The sequence below is a fragment of the Tachypleus tridentatus genome, chromosome 8 (assembly GCF_004210375.1).
Source record: "Tachypleus tridentatus isolate NWPU-2018 chromosome 8, ASM421037v1, whole genome shotgun sequence".
Lineage (NCBI taxonomy): Eukaryota > Metazoa > Arthropoda > Merostomata > Xiphosura > Limulidae > Tachypleus > Tachypleus tridentatus.
In genome coordinates this window covers 75511127-75525880 of record NC_134832.1, presented here as the reverse complement: position 1 = coordinate 75525880, position 14754 = coordinate 75511127, and the positions used below count along the sequence as shown (strand labels likewise).

General features: G+C 31.7%; 1 protein-coding gene across 4 annotated transcripts in view; it reads right to left on the bottom strand.

Moving 5' to 3' along the window:
- Window positions 1–13875, bottom strand: part of LOC143222703 (alkyldihydroxyacetonephosphate synthase, peroxisomal-like) — a 41848-nt gene extending 27973 nt beyond the window's left edge. For 3 of the 4 annotated variants that reach the window (XM_076449564.1, XM_076449566.1, XM_076449567.1), the window contains exons 1-5: window positions 13759–13875; window positions 5521–5700; window positions 4103–4195; window positions 3185–3275; window positions 586–706 (exon numbers count right to left, since the gene is read on the bottom strand). In XM_076449564.1, coding sequence (XP_076305679.1) covers window positions 586–706; window positions 3185–3275; window positions 4103–4195; window positions 5521–5633 — 418 coding nt within the window. In that variant the 5' untranslated portion in view covers window positions 5634–5700; window positions 13759–13875. The remainder of the gene's footprint in view (window positions 1–585; window positions 707–3184; window positions 3276–4102; window positions 4196–5520; window positions 5701–13758) is intronic. The other variant, XM_076449565.1, reaches the window with a different exon arrangement.
- Window positions 13876–14754: the final 879 nt, after the last annotated feature.

The following is a 14754-nucleotide window of genomic DNA, read 5'->3' as shown; positions in this document are numbered from 1 at the left end:
ACATTGTAAATAGCTTGTAAGCCTTAGTTGGCTAAAACTACTTCGCTGAAATCAGTGTTGATTTCGATAAAAAAAATAATTATACTGTAGTACTGCCACGTTTCAGTCTGTGTTTTAATTTGTGATGTATATTTCATTGAGTTGGCGCTTAATTTAAGTGGCTCCAATTGCACATTCGCGATGGTTAAAAAATACTAAATATTGAATTAAATATTTCATTGTAAAATAAGTTCCTACGATACTGTTTACGCAGTGGAATCTTGTGCATAAGACATATACATTTTCAAACCCTATCTCGTATTTATCACAAAAATGAGAATAACATAAGAATCGGGTTGATTTAGCCTAATATGCAAGTATTTATGTATTACTGTACATTTTAAAAATCATTCATCATTCCAGAATTTTTAGGTTCTTGATGTTGTTTTCATTTGCCTGATTTTTTAATGCAGGAGTTTGTAAGAATCCGAACATCAAATTATGCTTTCTTTCAGAGAAATTTTCTAAATATAAGTTCATAATAACGTGTTCTTGTGAACGGTTAATTATTAAATTTAGACTAAAAACTAAAATATTGTCACTCACCATGTGACCTAAATAGCCTGTCCTGTGGGTCATCGGTATAGGAAATATTAACAGTCTTGAGGTCTTCAAGGAAATCCTTATTTGTTAATGGAGTTGGCAGAACTTCATTTTTAATTTCTGCCTACGGAGACAATTTAGCTTATGTAAATACTACAACTGATTTTTAATGTCTGAAGACTTTTGATATAACACATTCTTTTTAATTAAACTTACACTACCAGTAATGAAGTATTGGATAATCAAAACATTATAGCATGAGTTTACTATGAACGATGTAATCTGAAACTGCTTTGAAACTTCCAATTTATATTTTATGTAAAACTTTCTAATATTAACTACGATTTTATCCCACACTTCACCATTTTAATACAAATACTGTTGATGTTTCGTAACAGTTAACAAAACCATATTTTGTTATCTTTAAAACCCTTGTTTTGATCTACTGGAAAGTTAGATGTGATAGAACGCAACTATTGGATCGTCCTTGACCCACTAAATATAAATTTAGAGCACATTTCCTCAGCTGAGTACTGGGTATACACAGATGTTTTTATAGAAATGGGTAAAATAAGTAACATTTATGCTACTATGTTGTATTGATAGAATAAATGTAAAAGTCCACTCAAAAGAAAGTTTTCTGGGCTAACATTTCCATCATTATTACACACAACTAGATGGTGAGATAATCAGCTAACCACAAATATCCAGTGTGAGTGAAATGTTTCATATCAAATATGATAAAGACGTTCTAGTGATAAATAAAAGCACATGTTGAAAAATTCTGAAATTAACCCTGTGCATCATTTTAACATTTTGAACACAAGGTTAAGCAGTGCGTTAAATTCGATTCCGCTTGTTTAAAATATACAGGGTGATAGACGTAATCACAGATGTGTATCCTGAGCAATGAAATAGATTAAACCATAACAAATGAATTCTTATGGGGGGTGAAGCGAAGTATTACTGGACAACCATTTAAAGTTTAATCTTTCAGAACACTAACGTTTAAGTTCACTTTTGAAAGCTCATTACTTACAATATGAAGAAAAAGAAACTCATTAATTTCAATAGCTTTCATCTTATACTATCGATTTCCTCGTTAAATAGAATCACACACCAAATTTCAAAAAACATGAAAAGAAAAATAGTCCAAATATCTCTGATATTTGAGGTTCAGATATAAAATCATTCACTGTCATTATTAGAGGCTTACCGCATTCCCAAACAGTATCTAGAGGTTCACTGCCTTCCCAAACATTATACTAAAGGTTTACTGCCTTCCTAAACAGTATACGAGATGTTAACTGCCTTCCCAAACAGTATACGAGATGTTAACTGCCTTCCCAAACAGTATGCTAGATGTTAACTGCCTCCCCAAACAGTATGCTAGATGTTAACTGCCTTCCCAAACAGTATGCTAGATGTCAACTGCCTTCCCAAACAGTACATTTGAGCCGTGAATTGCGGCGAAATTAGTTTGCTGCAGAAGGAGTTGTAAATCAAAGAAATATTAAATCTGTATTTTGCTGAGGAATCTTTTTATCTTCACTGAAATTACCTATTTTACTAAGGAGAAGAAAATGTCATAATTTTCTTCCATTAACATTGTATAATTTTGACTTTGAATAATTTTAAGATGTAATGTTTAATTTTAAAAAATCGCAAACACGAAATACTTGTATGAAAGTTGCTTTTATGTATTTAAAAATATTTATCATCGATCTCCTTTTTTGCTATTTTCTATTTCTATATGTAATCTTAAACTTTATTCATTCAATAACAAACTAGGTAATTAATACTGAATGTGCTGTTATGCAGTACTAAGTTAATTAAGCCCGATGTGGCTTTGCTCTAAGAAAAACACGTACACTTTGTCCAGTGGACAAAACAAATAGCCTGACGTAGTTTTATTCTATGAAAAACACACACATACGCAAACGCTAATCTCAGTGGAAATGGCAGATAACCTGATGTGACTTTGTTTGCAAGAAAAGCAAACGCACACCTTGTCCAGTGGACACAACGGTTAGTCCGATGTGGCTTTGATCTAACAAAAAACAACACACTTTGTCCACTAGACCCAGCAGATGGCCTGATGTGTCCTTGCTTTAAGAAAAAAAACACACAGGCTCTTCGTCCAGTGCCTTCAACTTTCCTTCCCCCCCCCCAGTCTCCCTGTCTGTATGACTGTTTACTACTCCAGTCTGCTACATATTTCATAGAACTCATCTTGTGAAATCATCCAGTTTTTTCATATTCTAGAATTATTTGTTCTATTCTTGAATAACTACTGAACTTGACGAGATCAATATTCTGCGTGTCTGCTTAATATAAAATATCGTGAAATATCTCGATGTATTAAGTTATAAATGTATTGACATGCTAAGCATATCATGTCTTTAATAAATAGATGTTTGGGTATGGTACTCTGTCTTTAAACTTTATCTTTTTAATACTGTCTCAAGTAGAATTTGTTTAATATTTTACTTTATGTCTTAGCCATTAATTTATACAAAAATACCTAAGTAACTCTACATAGTTTTATTAATTTAAAAAATATTACTTAAGTATACATTTGAGATTACAGTTGGATTCTTACGCAAGATTTGCAGAAATATTCTTTGGAAATTCCAAGAACTGTTTTCGCCCACAGATGGAATAATGGTAACTTTTTGTTTCCCAGTGGGTACCTTTAAAACATAGTAAATAAGGAAAAAATATTTTATATAGAAATCTTCAACCGTTAATATTTCGTTTTTACTTTTTCTAGTCTATATTGTTTTTTAAACTGAATCTCTTGAGCTAAACGTAAAATCTTAACAATTCTGTGACTGAATGTGAATCGTTTCTAATAATTTAGTATTTCAAAAATAAACTGAGCTATGTGTCTGTCTGTGAGTGTTTTGACATCAGCAGTTGTTGTAATAAACTGCGCTGAATAAATTTCGATGAAAATATGGTAGAGAAACTCAGATAAACTACCACAGCTGATCGAGTTTGGACGAATAAGTAATTAGAATTGAGAGTTTATTATCTTTTGAATAGAATTCTATACCCGTTGGGCTTAGGTCTGTTGAAGGTGATCAGCAATTGCAATTTTTACTACGTAAAGCAGACGCAAAACGAACACATTCAATAGACCTGCACTGTAAAATATTCATACTCATATCTTTCCTCTGGTACCTTGAAGCTGAAGAAATAAAAGCCATGTCAGGCCGTACGTTTGTTAGTTGTACAAATGTACACCAGTCGGTTGTATATACTGTTTGCAAATAATAAATAAAGAATGATTATGTAAGGTTAATTTAAGTTTGGAAAAAAAAACTCGTTAGAGAAAAAGAGTTATAATGCTTATATTAACAGTAAAAACTTTAGTTTGATATTTAGAAACGAAACTAACCCTATAAAGATTACGAAAAAACACATGTTATTTTAGTTTCATTTATATGGCTAAGTTTCATCAAATATCTTAGAAATTTAACAAATGAAATATAAGATTATTACCAAACCTCATTACCTGGTTCCAGTAAAAGAGACGATATCCTGTTCAAGGTCGCGTACAAACTGAGAATCTTTGTATCCCCATCCATTCCACTTCACAACTTCCTGTCTGCAGAGAAAGACAGTTTTTAATAATGAAAAGAAAACTCGATGTGTAAATAAAGAACCAGGAGTGGCCCAGTGGTTACATTGATATACTATACAGCTTAACGTTCGTGTCGCGTTATCGTAAATAAGAAAATCGCTCTCCTCACTATAGAGTATTGGTGCGTTATAAGAGTGGACGTCATTGTTCAGTATGCGGTCAGACATGAGTAGTTTTCGGGTAACTTTGCGAGATATACAAATTAAATACAAATCAAGAAAACGTTGATCGATTTAATATGTTTCGAGAAAGAACAATAGAATACCTTTTCGAATTTAGACTTAAATCTAGTATTCACTGAATGGTCTTACTATACTGGAGGTTTAAATTGTCGAACTAGCTATTAAACAACATAATTATTGTCGAATATTTCACACATCATTGAAACTCGATCTGAAACGTCTAATACAGGTGCTTGTTCTTTAGTTTTGATTTCTTTTTTGCAAAAGAACCATGCTACTGTTTCGTGATAAGCAATGTGCATGCATGATATATGGAACATTTGAACAGTTAATATTTATTCCAGTTTCACGTGACTTATTCCACTCTGTGTTGACTAATCTACATAAATAACATACTCTGGTAAGCACGTGTAACAAATTGTCCAACATTTTGATATTATGGTATCGTATATACAAATGTACGCCGATGTTCTTTATCCTGTCTGGGTTACATATCAAGTAAGTAATATTTATTTGGGCCACGATTTACATTTTCAACGTGAACTTCTAGACATCATCGATATAAAGCCAAGCAACTACTTGAATAAACTATTAAGAAGTTACAATGCTATAATGAATAATATTTCAAATACTTGCTATGTACAAATATTTTGTGAAAACTGGGCAAACTTTTGACCAAACATACGTCCAGTAAGAAGGTTAACATCCAATATTATTAAGTAGCGACCAAAAACCAATTAAGGAACATTAAAACTGCTATTACCCACAAACATCTACTACCGTTTATACCAAACGGTGAAGTAACATTCATGGTATGAATATCAAATCAAAGCAATAATAACGTTCGTAAAAATCGTTTTAGAGTTTATCCAACTAGTTTCACTTTACTTGTTTATGTACTTTTTATTGCAGCATTTATTTTGTTTTGGATATTTTTACAACATTTCTACAAATAACCAACGATCCCTGTTTTCCTATTTATTTATATTACAAACTGACAATGCTGTATATCTCGCTCTCCAAGCTGTGAATTATCCATCTTATATTTCAGTTTTTATTTCTGCCTAAAGTTAAGAAAGATTAGATGATATCACTTTATTAACTTACCTGTGTTTTGGAACATCGGATATTTCCTTCCCATGTTTATCTCGTGTTTGGTCTTGAATTCTATTGCTTCCGTTAATATGACGATATATTGTGGAGATTCTTTCAGCAGCCATGTTGAAAATTGTTGACCCACTTCTATAATAATGAGCTTTATGGAACGACAGGCAATATCTGAAATGACTTAGGATACAATAAAATGTGATATAAAAATATAGATTTTATAACAATATTTTGTATCAATGTTGTTGGTAATTATCATACATTTGATACGTATCGAGGTTCAGTTAACTTGGAAATTAAAATCAAAGTTTTCGGCTGGTAGAAATTGTAATACGTAACAGTAATGCACAGGACCGAGTAAAATTTCCGACTTAAGCAGGTTTTCCAGCTTACACATAGTGAACATACATTTCCTTAATTATATATATTTTTTGAGAGAACGTTATACTTTCTTGACTCAAGGGAAATAAGACATTTGTGAATAAAGTTATTATACTGTTTATGCTATATTTATTAGAATAAGAACAAAAATAGACATTCAAAATATACATAAGTACACAGAATCTTAAGCAAATTTATTTGAAGAAAGTCTACAATTTTAAACTGTTTCGTTTTTTAATGGGCTTTCTCATGCGGTTACAAGAGAACGCCGATTCTACGGCCTTTTCATGAAGTTCATTTTTGTATACAATTTGATAGCGTTAATATAACTTAACACTTGCGATGAATTAGAAATTCCTATTTCCATTTTGTTCATCTTCTGAATTTCTCACACAGTTACCATATTGCGATTCTATTATAGATTTTAAATCAATTTCATTAGTTTCTATTAAAACATTCTTGTTAACGTTCATAAAACTTTCCGCGTTCACAGAATCATCTGTATCAATCTTCTCAATCAGAGTTTGGATTTCACTAGAATCATTATAACAAACAACTTCTCCACAGTCTCCGCCATTATCAAGAATAAATACATAATTTCGAAAGCACTTTATTACGCATTTAATTGAATGACTTAAAAATGCAATTGTATCTAACACGTCAATTTTCATGGTCATTTCAGATGCTTTCTTACAGTTGTTCGTGTTTGCAATAATATGCTGAATGATTAATTTTCTGTATTTCAATTTTATACACTGTATAATTCCATTATCTAGAAACTGCTGAACTGATGTTGTACATGGAGGTAGAAAGACTAAACGAACATTTGAAAGTTTAAACAAATTATTAATTAAACAAGAATTTATTAATATTTAAATAAATTATTAATTAAATAAGAAATTAATATATAATCAAAAACATTTTTTCGCTTTACTCAGGTTCTAATCCTACTTGTTGATAAATGAGGCTGTTGAAAGATTGTTTTCCGTCCGCGTTAAAGTTTTTTATAAAAGAAATCTTAAGATAATGCTGCAAAGTTTTAATGCTCCCGGCTTGTATAAGTTTCCACCGTATATAGATTCGCTTCCCGCTAGTACAGCGGTATGTCTACGGATTTACAACTCTAAAATCAGGGGTTCGATTCTCTTCGGTAGGCTCAGCAGATAGCCCGATGTGGCTTTGGTATAAGAAAACAAACACTATGTAGTTTCCGGCTCAGACAGGTTTTCCTTTTAATTTGTCGAGACTCGTTCGAGATAAACTATAATACGTTACACGAAAAAAGCGTGCTTAGTCAAACTTTTAAACAATGAAACCCAAATGCCTTCTACAGTTAATAATCAGAACTAAAAGTTATATAAATCTTAAACAAAATTAACTAACTTATACGGTGCTTAGAAGAAAGAGTACGCGTCCAAATTAAATTTGCTAGTCTTAACTTGTTCTTAGATACACAAAACTACACACACAAAACTGACGAGATAGCCTTAACTTAATCTGTGCTAAAGAAAACAAAAATAGAGAAGAAATCGACAATATAGGTATAACTTGGGATCATATAAAAAAATGACGAACGCATCTTAACTTGTTCTTATGTAAACAAAACCAAAGAAGAACTGACGAGTAAAACCAATGGAAGGCTTGATCCTGGAAATCTTCTTTAGCCAGACCCTTTACCTAAGTCTAAATGTAGGAAAGACGTAAAAATATGCATATACAATCAAAATATAAATATTAGAGATGATTTTATTGCATGACAGCTCACATGAAAAACCAACAGATGCAAACGTTAAAAACAATTAACATATTTCTTTTAGGCAACATGCACAACAAATTGTTGTTGTTTTGAATTAGGCAGAAAGCTACACAATGGGCTATCTTTGCTCTGCCCACCACGGGTATCGAAACCCAGTTTTTAGCGTTGTAAGTCCGCAGACATACCGCTGAGCCACTTAGAAATTGCATCAGTTCTAAAATTAAACACTTTGTGTTTTTTTAGCTTTGAGCAAAAATTGTAAAACATACATTAACAAACGTTATATTTTATTACTAAAAGTGCATCTAAAAATAATCACCGATACATTTAACGTTGCAAATTTTATAAAATACATTAGTTCATCAGCGTTTTGTTGTAACAGTAGATCGCAAAGAAATATAAACATTTCTTCTCTAGTCTTTAAGAGCACTATGATTTTAGGACAAGTTAAACAAGTGTCTTATATTTGTATAACAAATTCTATAAGAGTTTGACAAGTAGTTGTTCAGACGCTATCGTGATATAGTGTGTATATAATAAACCTGCCAAACCAGGAGAAGTATGACACTAGGAAATCAGGTTATAAGTTGTAAAGTTTGTTAGAGCTAGATACGTTGTAATATGGTGCGGAAATAATAAACCTGCCAATAATTAAAGACCTTTGAAGATCTTTTGGCTTGTACAAATATATAAGAAAGCAAACATAAAGTTCTCAATGAAACGTACTCATAAGAAAGACATAAGACTCTTAACCTGCACATTGACAAAGCTACCTTCGTATTTACGTAGTGCACAAGCGACTGAAACAAGCAAACAGCTATAAAATAAAATAACAATGACGTAACTGACCATAATTATAACCTCGGATAAGAGCATATGTTGAGAACAAGTGCGTTCTTATTACATATTTTGTGTTGATATTACAAATGCATTAATTGAGTAATATAACTGATACATTAATCATGCTCCGAGGGTCACGGGTTCAAATCCTCGTCGCACTATTCATGTTCGCCCTTTCAGCCGTGGGGGAGTTATAATGTGACGGCCAGTTCTAATATTCTTTGGTAAAAGAGTAGCTCAAGAGTTGGTGGTGAGCGGTGATTACTAGCTGCCTTCCATGTAGCCTTGCGCGAAGGTCAAAACAAACAAACAAACATGAATAACTTTGTAAACATATTCGTAACTGTCTGAAAAACATATTTCATACAGAATACTGAAAAAATAAACTAAGAAAACATCTATTAGAAAGCAGTTTCAAAACGCTGTACATTTTTAAAGAAGAACTGCGACCAAAAGACGTAAGTATATTGAACATCTTCAACCCACCCACAAAACAATAGTGAATACTGCCCTATGGCGTTCCTACACGGACTTCCCCGTTTCTTATTTTTTAAAATTGCTACAACGCTACCTATTAAAATGACTAACAAAGTGAGAACAGACGTTTAACATCACGATAAAAGTCTTATACATTTGGGATAATTTGGGATAAATGTGTGTTATTTATAAAAACCGTTTAATAACGCTATAAAACAAATATTATACTGAAACCACATTTTATAACATAGTATAGCCAAAATTTGCTACAAATAATTTTTTTTGGTGTATCTGAAACATCTTTGCTAAGTGATGGTTAATTTTGTTCAGTCAAAATGGATTAAAAGGTTCAAACAAATATTTAGTTGTACTTGACAAAATTGCTTTAAAAATGCTTATATTGCGACACAGGCAGAAGAAATGTTCATATTCTTAAAACACTGCTCGACAGAGTTTATCAGGAAAAAGTTACTTCTTTCAGATTTTGAGTCTTAATTTTTTATCATTAAGTACATACGTTAGAAAGTTTTTTGTTGAGCTAATCCTTGACTGTAACGTTGTCTGGAAAGTCTCTCTTCGCATTTTTAACATTGTCCCGTGAAACTCCAGCCTGAGGCTAAAGTCATAAAATATTTCAAGACTTTTTTAAACTACGAGGAGATTTCTCAGTGTTTGTATTAACTAAACAAATCGTACTTACGATTCTTGTTTTTACTTCTATTACAAAGATGAAGTGAAACGTTACTATAAGTGTGAATAAACAAAATATGGTGTTACCACGGCACAGTCAAACTAACAGAGCGTTTCTTGTTAAATTAGCAATGCCTCATCAACCAGTTTCGTTACTTGCTATTTAAGAAGTAGGTGAAGCAAATTTACTGATATTTATCCAAATGAAAAGTTCCATATTAAGTTAATTACTCAAATGAAGACACGTAATCCATGTAATGTATTCTAACAACGTAACAAATAGTTTTATAGGAATATTATTAGAGCTTCTATCGGTGTATTAAAATTCATTGTCTGAAAATGAAAGAAATAATAAGATCCGCTGGAAGGGGTATTGTGGCAGATTATTACAAAATAAGCACCAAGTTGTTGTACTATCTCATCATTTTGATCTTTAAAGATTTAATATGTAAAATATCTATCTATCCCTGTTTATTACTTGCAAGTTTAGAAGAATTTACGGTGAAATTATTTTATTTTCGAATGTGAAAAAATTTCAAAGCGAAATTAGCCATTTTAAACTGTACTTTACTTAAGAATCCAGCACAATTACTAGCAGTCATAAATAAATAAGAGAAGCTGATAAAATATGAAAATAATGTTGCAAAAAGGAAATCACAAGCCTAATGATTTTGTTTTTGTCTTTTCATTTAATTATGTTTCTAGTTTAAGTTCTTCAATGACTCTTACGTTCGTTATAAAAGCGATATTCGAAGTTCTGTACTGTTTATGGAGTAGCTTTCTTAGTTTTCGATCTGCTGCCTGGCGACTATTATTAGCTACTACTACCCAGCATCGCAGTTTCAAATTTTTCAAAGCGCTGACAGTTCATCGTATGTAGACTTCAGCTCTCAACTGTTAGAGCAGTGAGAAGGGGAACTGGCTCTCATGTAGTGCATAAGTAAGAGAAAATAATTGCTAGAGATGTATTGTACATGTTGAAGAGTAGAATTAACATGTGTTTAATCCATTTGTGGGTGAGAGAATACGTTCAGTGTTAACTTCTGTGTTGTAACATTCTTTCTCAGGAAAAACTGTGATGTACACTTCCAACTATAGGTCTATCTTCATGGTTCTGCATTGCTAAATAATGGGACATATACATAGATAGATGTCGCTTGTCGTGACATGAGTCATATCTGTGACAAAAGCATGTAAATTTGTAACGATAAAACTATTGAATCTGATGCAGATGTTTCACTTCACAATCGTTTCTTATAGATACTCCTGAGCAGTTCAACGAGAAGGTCGGGCTGAACAAACACAAACATCCGTGTTCTTTAAGCAAAGAACTACATTATACAAACAGTGATTCTAAAGGTCACAATAACGTCACGTACTTCATTTGATGACGCAATACTGAAAAAGTATAAGTTTCATAAGGAAATAATAGGGGAACATTAAAATAATTTTAAATTTTTGTATTAATTCTTCAATTCAAATCTCAGTATTACATGCATTTGTTGGTTTTCCTTTGTTGTTGTTTTTGCACTGCGTAAAGCAGTTTTAAGTTATTTATGTTATTAATCCTTTATTTTGATAAATAAATTCTAAAATTGTAACTGCCTTATGTGTAATGAGTAATGTTTAGCATGTTACTAAGTTGAAATAAGTATAACTTGATTCACACATCCATAGTTTTTTTTTTAACACAAACATCCGTAATCTGTGTAAAAACATAATTGATGGATGACCCTAAAACGTTGTAACTGGTTAATAGTTAAATACCAATAGCTTTAGAACTTTTTAGGAATTAATTCAGATAACTTTATCAAATAACAAACTACGTAAAAAGAGAAATTCAGTAATTATAGTTTATTGTTTCTCTGTTGATTAGTTTGTGTAGCTAGTTTTCTCAGTCACTACTACTTCAACTTAAATGGTGTTCTGTATCTAGAAGAGAAAATACACTTCTCATAAATTTCATATGTTTGATTCTTTTAAATTTTTAAACAAAATGCTAAATATGTCTTTACTAGTGAATAAAATAGTCTGTGAAACTACTTGAAACTCGACTAAAACATCATTCTCAGACTTCGTATAGTTATCTTGGTCTATCTTCATTTTCTGTTTTTAATTTGTCCTTGCTAAAGTAAACATATTAAAAACAATTTATATCACTTATCCCAGCAGTATATCAGGAAATTTGCTCAAGAGGCTCAACTTACAGAGAATATTCATTATCAATGGACAAATATATTTTAGTCTCTAGATTTCCCCATTTTAGTTTTACAAGCCAACTAACGTATCTGGACCCTCGAACTTTAAGTATAAGAAAATATAACCTATTTTTAGCACCAAGTAACTCAGACAGCAATTAACTAGACTTGATATTTTGCCAAGATCAACCCACACCGTCCACATATATGTGATTCAATCATAGCCAATAGCAATAAACATTACTCTCGTACTAGCCTGTATTCATAACCTCTGGTGACCACATCACAACCTAGAAAATCAACCCCAAACCTGAAAAAAATAGATACATTCGATAAAAAGGCCTTAAATTTATCTCACAAGCTACAACTCAGACTTTTTTAAGCTAATAATAACAAACTTCTTTTCAGGTTTCAGGGTAATGCAGAAAACTGTGTTTCAGATTAATTTGAATAAAATAGCAGCAACTGGTCTTTCGCTACATGATGAACATATTATTAGAATAAACCATTCGTTGGACGAGTAGTTAAGTGTTATGTTGTGAATGAAAAGAAAATATTCTCTATAGTTGTATAATAGTTAATATTTTCTACTACAAACGTAGCCAGATTAATGGTAAATAACTGGCCATTTTTGTATTAAATATCTGCAATATAATCTCACTTGCATGTCACAGTCTCATAATAGTTTTAGTTTAATTTTAATACGTAAGTTACAACTCAATACGCTGTCACGTGGTAGTAAACTGTGATCTGAAGTATTCTTTGTTTGTTTTGAATTTCGCGCAAAGCTACACGAGGACTATCTGCGCTAGCCGGCCCTAATTTAGCAGTGTAAGACTAGAGGAAAGGCAGCTAGTGATTACCACCCACCGCCAACTCTTGGGCTACTCTTTTACCAACGAATGGTCGGATTGACCGTCACATTATTACGCCCCCACGGCTGAAAGAGCGAGCATGTTTGGTGTGACCGGGATTCGAACCAGCGACCCTCAGATCACGATTGAAGAACCTGAATCACTTGGTCATGTCGAGCTGAACTATTGTTTGTTTCGTGAAGCTGCAAAATAAGATACTCCTACTCTGTCCACTGCGACTACAGAAGCTTAAGTTTTTATGTTAATAAGATCTGAGACTTGGCGCTAAGTCACCATAATGTATGTTGTTTGTTTCATATTTACTTATATTGTTACAACAATTTCATATTTTATTCAACAGTTATTCATATGTGATTACTTTATCAAATCTGAGTTATCTCTAACAATGAATAAATTAAATGGATAAATTAAATTGTAAGTAAATGTAATAATGGATAGATATGATTTCGCAAGTTAAAACAAAACGCCAACTTAATTTTAACGCCACTATTGCACATAACGAACTAAAAAAATAGGAAGTTTATAAAAGTTGTATTTGATATAAAAATTCTTCGCTACAGGAATTGTAAGACAAATTTGTTTATCCCTCTAACTAGTGTTAGATATGAATAATATACAGATATCTTACATTAAAACTAAAATACATTATTTAACTTCTGAATGAATAAAAACACGATCATCCTACAAAAAGAGGAAACTTTAAATATAGTTTCCAAATTCCGCAATGTATAACTCCGAAAACACTCATAACAAACGTAGAACTGTCTAATTTATTTTAATGGCAGAATATAATTGTTAAAGCAAAAGAAAGTTGTTGCATGTCATCGTGGGTCTCGTTTTAATGCATCGGTTTGCTTATCACTTATGTTATCTTTTTTGCGCTAATAACTGTACGTTGAAGGTACGAAATAATTAAGTATATGTACCGCAATTTATAGCCTCAACGCTTTGTAATATGAATGCGAAAACACTTTAGTATTCGTTTATTGATAAAAAAAAGTTAATATTTGTATCTACTTACCTTTTACCGTATGGTAACAATCTGTAAAACAGCACCAACGTAGCAGAATAAGGTCAGTACAACAGTATCCTGGAGGAGGAAATGTCCGACCATTTTGCCGTCGCAACTATGGCAGTACTAACCAATAAAAATTGAGGAAATGAAATTTGAAATTCATATATTCTTCTTTATTAGATTTTCAAAAGAACTCGGGTTAAATATTTTTCTTGACTGGGTAAAGTCAAAAATAAGAGGGAAACTTAAATACGTTAATTTATCAAAAGTAATATCTTACTGAAAATAAAGACTTTAGTTCAATTTATCTGTTAAAGCCTTTTATATATAAAAACATGAAAAAATGATTTGTTTTTCTATTTATCAAAATACAATAATAATTACTTTAGGTATGTTATACTATATTTTTCTTATTGCTGGTTATCTAATGAGATGACGGACCTATGAGCCAAATATTTGTACTTGATAACAAATCATAGCCTTTGTATGAGCCGCTATGTCGCAGCTAAAATAAGGGCTTAAAGATTGATTTACTCTAATCCTGCCACAGATATTGAGTATTTCATTTATTGTAAATTTTCATTTAGTGTTACTCACTTCTCTCAGTTCTTATTAAGTGCAAGTATATATATATATATTTATATATTATGTTTATACTGTAGACTCAGAAATCAACAATAAATTTCACAACGCTAAAATCCAAGGTTTGATTCCCTGTGGTGGACACAGGAGGTAGCACTTTGTGGGTTTGTTCGAAAAGAGACAAAAATAAATGTAAGTAGAAAATGTACTAAGTAAATATACGTATATTTTTCAGATATTTACATGAATTCTCAAGTTATCTCATGGAATTGAAATATTGTTATACAAGGGTAAAACGAATGTGTTTGAAATAATGTTACACAAGGGTAGAATGATTGTGTAATCGTTTCTGAAAACCTGTTTTAAATCCTCCATACCTGCTTTGTAATAAACGTTTGCTATGAATAGCTTTTCTGGCTG